At 51.0% G+C, this 6000-nt stretch overlaps 1 protein-coding gene across 10 annotated transcripts in view; it reads right to left on the bottom strand.

Moving 5' to 3' along the window:
• The window catches only part of Ncam1 (neural cell adhesion molecule 1), a 318282-nt gene that overhangs the window by 11013 nt on the left and 301269 nt on the right, over window positions 1-6000 (bottom strand). For 5 of the 10 annotated variants that reach the window (XM_004646370.2, XM_023706609.1, XM_004646371.3 and 2 more), the window contains one exon: window positions 3268-3595. The exons of the other annotated variants lie outside the window; for them this stretch is intronic. In XM_004646370.2, the coding sequence (XP_004646427.1) occupies window positions 3516-3595 (80 nt within the window). In that variant the 3' untranslated portion in view covers window positions 3268-3515. Of the gene's footprint in view, window positions 1-3267; window positions 3596-6000 lie in introns of those variants that run through there. 10 annotated transcript variants of the gene reach the window in all.

The following is a 6000-nucleotide window of genomic DNA, read 5'->3' as shown; positions in this document are numbered from 1 at the left end:
TTTTTTTTGTGAAAACTCAATACCTTTAACTGTGGGTGAAGGTCAGGAATTGGGATTTGAGCACATACTCCAGATCCTACATGTGAGGTCTACTCTTTCTAGGTTTTCATCCCCTCTGTCAGTCACAGCTGATTATACCCATGATCCCTCACCAAGGAGAAAGAGGGCCTCTCACCCGACCATCTGATAAAACACTTAGCTTGATGTTCATGATAGACTGAGAGAAAGCAAAGACTCTCCTAAAAGAAAGGAACCACTGAACCCAACACCGCTAAGCATCAAGACTTCTAGAGGAAGGGAGGTGCTACTCACACCATGGGGAGGATTCTGGCCACCTTGATAGAAAGAAGCTGTAAACCAAGGAGAGCGCACAGTACAGGTGCAAGGGTATTCAAGGCAGGTCAGCATCACTCCCTCTTGATTGAGAGGAATTATTTAGTCCAGGAAAGCTACTGGGACAAAGGTCATGAAACATTCCATAAAAGGGAAAAATAAACAAATCTTCAGGGCTCTGTCTTTGCCATTCTCTCTCTCCCCTATTACCTTAACTGACTCACCCAAACACCTTGCATGCAAAGGAGCTTTCCGGGGAGTAGTTCCTTCATAGCCTTGGAGATCAGAGCTGCTTTGAGCAGTGAGATTATGGGGGAGGAGCTTCCACCTCCTGTGGCTCCTGGCTTCAGCAAGGTTGGCACTCAAGTAGGGGATGGCCTGCCCCCACACTGCCACTCACATATGCCTGCTTTCTTGTGCCTTGGACTGGAAGTATGGGTCTCAGCCTTCACAGATGCCTGGGACCTGGGAACCAAAGTTCCCTCTCCGACTCCTAAGACTGTGATGATTCTCAGCGTGGTTCACTCAGCATGAAGCTGGTTTGCCCACATCGCTTCCATGTCTGTTTATCATTTCCTGGAAATGACTACACAGACAGCTGGCCTCAGGGGCTTGCAAGACGTGTCTAAGTGTAGTTGCAAACAAAATATAGTCTTCCAAAAAGAACCTTCTCTGAGTTTTTCTGTACCACCAGATCCTGGACAGCCTCTTTGAGAAGTAAAGGTTTTTAGGTGATCAGAAGATCTTGCTACAGAGATGTGCATCTGGTGGCTCAGAACATACCCTGCTCCCAAGCCACCACCACCTCAACTCTGCAAAGGCATCCTTCCCTTCCTCTGTCTGTTGTGTATTCCAAGGCCACGGTGACCCATAACACCTCTTAGGATGGCTGGAAAACACATACTGCCTCTCATGAGAAAGGGCAAGAATTTTGTTTGGCTAGAACTCCAACCTTGCTAGGTAATTGGTTATCAGGTACTGGAGAGGTGGAAAGAGCTCGGTTGACACTGTGTTGCACATACAACTGTCAAATAAAATCAAAACACGCTGGCGAGTTCACATGAACGGTTATATCCTTTAATAATGCAAAGGTGTAAACGTCGTAAAGGCCTCGCTGATTATCTACACAACAATGTTAGCGTTCTTATTAGTAGAAAAACGTGATTCAAATCTGCTGTATAAATATTCCAAATATGAGCAGAGACCCCCCAGGGCATGTGGCATGAGACCAGAGCTAGCACAGCGTAAAGGCAAGGTGGACAGGAGAGGAGGGCTGCTCACTCCCACAGGGCTCGTGGAGGGCGCTCTTAAGGAATCCTGGTGTGCATGGGGGCTGCAGCTGCACCAGGATCTTGGGGTCCAGAGAGCCCACCACACTAATACTGTCTCCAGAAGGGCAAACTGCCTCAGGCCAGGCTGGCAACCTGCTGTGAAGACCCCCAGGCTTTCCCAGCTGAGGGCTGCCTGGCCCCAGGATGCCCCAAGGGCCCAAGGCCATCTCCAGCCTCTTTGCATGCAGGGATAGAATTTCCAAAGATCCCTCAGAAATGCAGCATTGCTCTCCTGTGGGTGGGTTTAGGACCCTGCAGAGCCGGTCTTTGAGCTCCCAAGGGGTCAGTACATAGAACTCCTCCAGGGCGATCAGGACAGCCAGGAGAACTGCCCTCCTCGCAGCTCTCCACAACTTGTGGTTCTCATGCTAGGCTCCATGGGCACTGGACCCCTCTCTCTATGGCTCTTCCCTGTGCTCCAGAGACTTCCTTGTCACTGTCCTGGTGGGACACTGCATCAGGGCTCTGGGGCAGGGGGTATGGGGTCAGACACTGCCCACCTGAGCTGATGGGCAACTCAGGCCCTCTGTACTGAATGCAGGGCACAGTGTGGGTGCCAATGTGGGTGACTCTGCTCTCAGGCCACAGCTTTGAGTCTGGTAAATTCCTCAAGGAGAAGCTAGTCTTTTAACATTAAAAAGTAACAATGAAAAAATATACATAGAGGACAAAAAGAATGAAAATCAAACTTGCATGGAGATGTTCGGAGAAGCAATAGGTAGAATGATAAATGACCATAACGGGGGAGGGAGTTTTTATTTGGTAGAAGGTCTGTCCCCACGCACACAGGCTGACAGGGGTCAGCCCTGGGTCTGCACACAGTCCCATCTACCAGACCCACTTCGCCCTCTCCAGGATGCACTGCAAGGCAGTATACAGGAGCACCCGGCTTTTCACAAGTGCATTAAAAGTGTCCCTGAACCCTCTCACTAGCTGGGAGGTTGGGCATTTTGGAAGAGCTGACAGGCTGACCTGCCAGATTTCTTAACACTCTGGGGCTAGGTGATGCGGGATGGCCTGGCACTCCCCTTCTGTACTTCTGAGCAGAAGAGGCCAGGGACTTGTGTGTGGCTCACGGTGGATGCGTCCAACCTGTCTGGTACAGGGATGCTTATGGTGCCAAGGTGGGTCATGGTTGGGCCACAGTCCCCAGGACTCTGAGGCTCCGTGTTGACCTGCAGCACACTGCTGTGTGGCAGGAGAATCACCTCCACTCGGAGACAAGCACCTTTCCAAGCTGATGTGTTGGGCACATCACAGTTTGGCCTTGTTCAAAGAGATCGCTGGTAATACCACCGGGCAACAGGGAACAAAATTTATCCACCAGCAGAGGACACAATGAGTCGCCATCTGCGGCTCTTTCGATACAGGCACTTAAATACTTAAATGCAAGCAAAGCCAACTACTTACTGAAGGGCCCAGGAGGGGGACAACATTAGCATGAGGGGGCACGTGGTGATCTCAGTCATCTGAGGCAAGCTTTAGAAGGTGCCTGGAATTTGTCCTCTGCTACAGACAGCGCAACAAGTAGCAGACAGGCCAAGAATTCTCTGTGAACCTAGCATAATGCTCATTTTTAAAAATAATATTTTAAGAGCCGTCATTTTTTTTACTGCCATCACAAAGGGGGCAAATTCCTTATGAAGTGGCACAGAAGGATGTGTGAATGGCAAGGTGCCAGGAGGTAAAGCTTTTTCTGATTGCAAAACCTTCCTTTTGCACATAGAATGCTCACGCAGTGGCCGTGGCAGGGCCAACGTGGTTCTGACGGGTACTTCCAAGGGGGGGGGGCGCTGATCATTTTTATGGAAATTGAGCTTTAAAGCAAATTTAATTTTTGTGTTCAGGTGTCTAACAGAGCAGGAGAAGAGTCACTGCAGAGAAAAGCAATGAAACAAAAGTGTAGGACGCAGAACTGCCTCCCAGGGTGGCTGGGGGTGCCAAGCAGCGGGTCCCCACAGAAAATGTGGTTGTTTAAAAATTAATGTGGTGGTGGGAATGTCCCAGTGGCGTCCAAGGTGACAAGTGTGACAACAGACACAGGGAGGGGGAGGGGGAGGAAAGAGAAGGCAGAGACAGAAACAGAGAAAGAAATAGATAAAAAGAAAAAAAATAGGTCAAATTTTGAAGACACAAGAATCCAAGGTTAATTCAACTTAGTAAATTAAACTGACAAAGGTTAGAGAAGAGTTCAGTGCGGTGCCAACACCACAGGCCAGGTCAGAAGCTCAGCGATGCCAGAAGCAGCACAGCGGGGTTAACTTGGGGGTTAGGGGGCCAGCGAGCAAATGAAATTAAAGTGAGAGAACAGGCGCCTCCACAGCAGAACACCGGGATGGTTAGGAGGGTGTCACCTTTGCTAGGGCAGTGCCTCTCAGGTGCAGCCGCCGGGTGTCTTCTGGTCTCTGGTGTCTGCCACAGTGGTAGAGATGCACCGAATGCCTGCACGGGGCGTGCACCTGGGCCGGGGCAGGGCTGCCTTTGCAGAGTACAAGCAGACCTTCTTCCCACTGGGTAAGCCTCCTGCATCACTCACCTCCTACCACTTGCTGACCACAGCACTCAACCACAGATGTACGTCCGGTGATGCAAACGAGTTTTATTCTTGGATCCCAATACCACGGCCAGGAACATGCAACCAAACACAGAGCCACCTCCTAATGCCTGTGCGGCAGAGCCATGGAACAGCGCCCGCCGCACAAGGTAAGCAACCCCCAGCCTTCACTGGGCACCAGGATGATTGACAACAAGGACTCCAGAGGACAAGTACTCCCTAGTATTTTTGCCACTCAGTAACAAATGCTGCTGCCAGGACCCAGCATGGGAATACAGAACATCCAAGCAACCTGCTTATGAGGTCTCACATGAGGGAACAGTTCCGAAAAGGAACCCGCCTTGCTGTCTTAAGGCTTACTCGCCCCTCCCCCACCTCCTAGGTGTCCCACAGGGCAGGAAGGATTGGGACACTCACACTGTACCATTAGTATCAAGGACACAATGACCAAAGAGCATGAGAAAAGAAGAGGCAGAGGAAAGGGGGGGCCACCTCTACTTGGACATCCCATGAAGCAGTAACGAAGACATTGTCTGCAGTCATACTCAGCTGCTTTCCTTTCCGCTGCTGCCACCTGAAGAGACTTGCCCACCCAGGGAGGGCTGGGGAGCTTTCCCTGCAGTGCAAGCGACCCCTCCGGTCTACAGCTGAACGCTCACCTGCCAACTCGCTGGACGCCTCATGCATCTCCCAAGCACACTCATTCACACACAAACAGCCATTACGAATCACACACCGATCTCTTGGTTTTTGCTGCCTGCCAGTATCACGTATGGACAGAGCCCTGCACTGCAGGCTGCTCCCGTCCTTTCTGGCCTGCCTTTCTCCTGGCAGGAGCAATCCTGACAACTGGACCAAGATCGTGGCAAGCTCTATAGATGGGGCGGCATGATGCGGCTCCCCAGGGTCATCTCCCTACCACACACGAACATGGCAGAGTATGTGACGCCCCTGCCAACAGGCTGCAGATATATGTTCTGTGCCCCTCTCTCCTGCCTGTGGCTGACATTCACCTGGCCTGGAGACACAAAGTGATCTCTTTCTACTCAAGAGTGATTTGGCCAAGGAGGGGATCAGCCATCAGACCAAGGTGGCTGGGCTAGAAAGCAGCACTCTCACTTTATTCCCAAACTTGAGTTGGTCCTGGATCCCTAGAGACGGATCTGCATCTCCTAAGCGCTCTGCTGCCACCAAAGTTTCTAGCAGACTATCTGCCTTTTGTCGATGGTGCTTCCCAGCGTCCGTCTTCTCCACTTGTGCCATGCTGAGAGGTTCAGTTTAACGTCTGTGTCAGTGGAGAGGCTCTTGACAGACACAGCTTATAACTAACTGGGCACCATCTCTTCTTCTCTGGGGTCCCCCTGAGAAGAGATCTGGACCATGCTTGTGCACATAGAGCAAGCATCCAATAGAAAGCGCACAAGAGGGCTGCACGGTCCTGGTATGAAATGGTAGATGGCAGATAAGGTCTCATAAAGGATCCTTTCTCAACCAGCGTCCAAGGCAAGGCAGGAGCTGGGCCATTTTCCATCTCAGAGTCCCATGGACTGGTTAGCATCAGTTGTGTAAGGCCAGAGGAGAGAGGACCTTTTCCCCAGGATGCTTGGTCATGCCTTCCTGGGGGTCCAGTACATCTCAACCTACTGCACAGAGAGGTACAAGGCAAAACTAAGCTTTGCATGGTCAACCAGTCATGAGATGGCTGTAAGCAAGCGAGTTGTCAGGGTTGTTCAGGCGCATTAGGAGGTGCAGCATTTGTGCATTAATTTAAAGCAGGAAACT

This window comes from Octodon degus, unplaced genomic scaffold (assembly GCF_000260255.1).
Source record: "Octodon degus isolate 3935 unplaced genomic scaffold, OctDeg1.0 scaffold00266, whole genome shotgun sequence".
Taxonomy (NCBI): domain Eukaryota; kingdom Metazoa; phylum Chordata; class Mammalia; order Rodentia; family Octodontidae; genus Octodon; species Octodon degus.
Note: the sequence above shows the minus strand (reverse complement) of the source record. Positions and strands in the feature narration are given on the sequence as shown.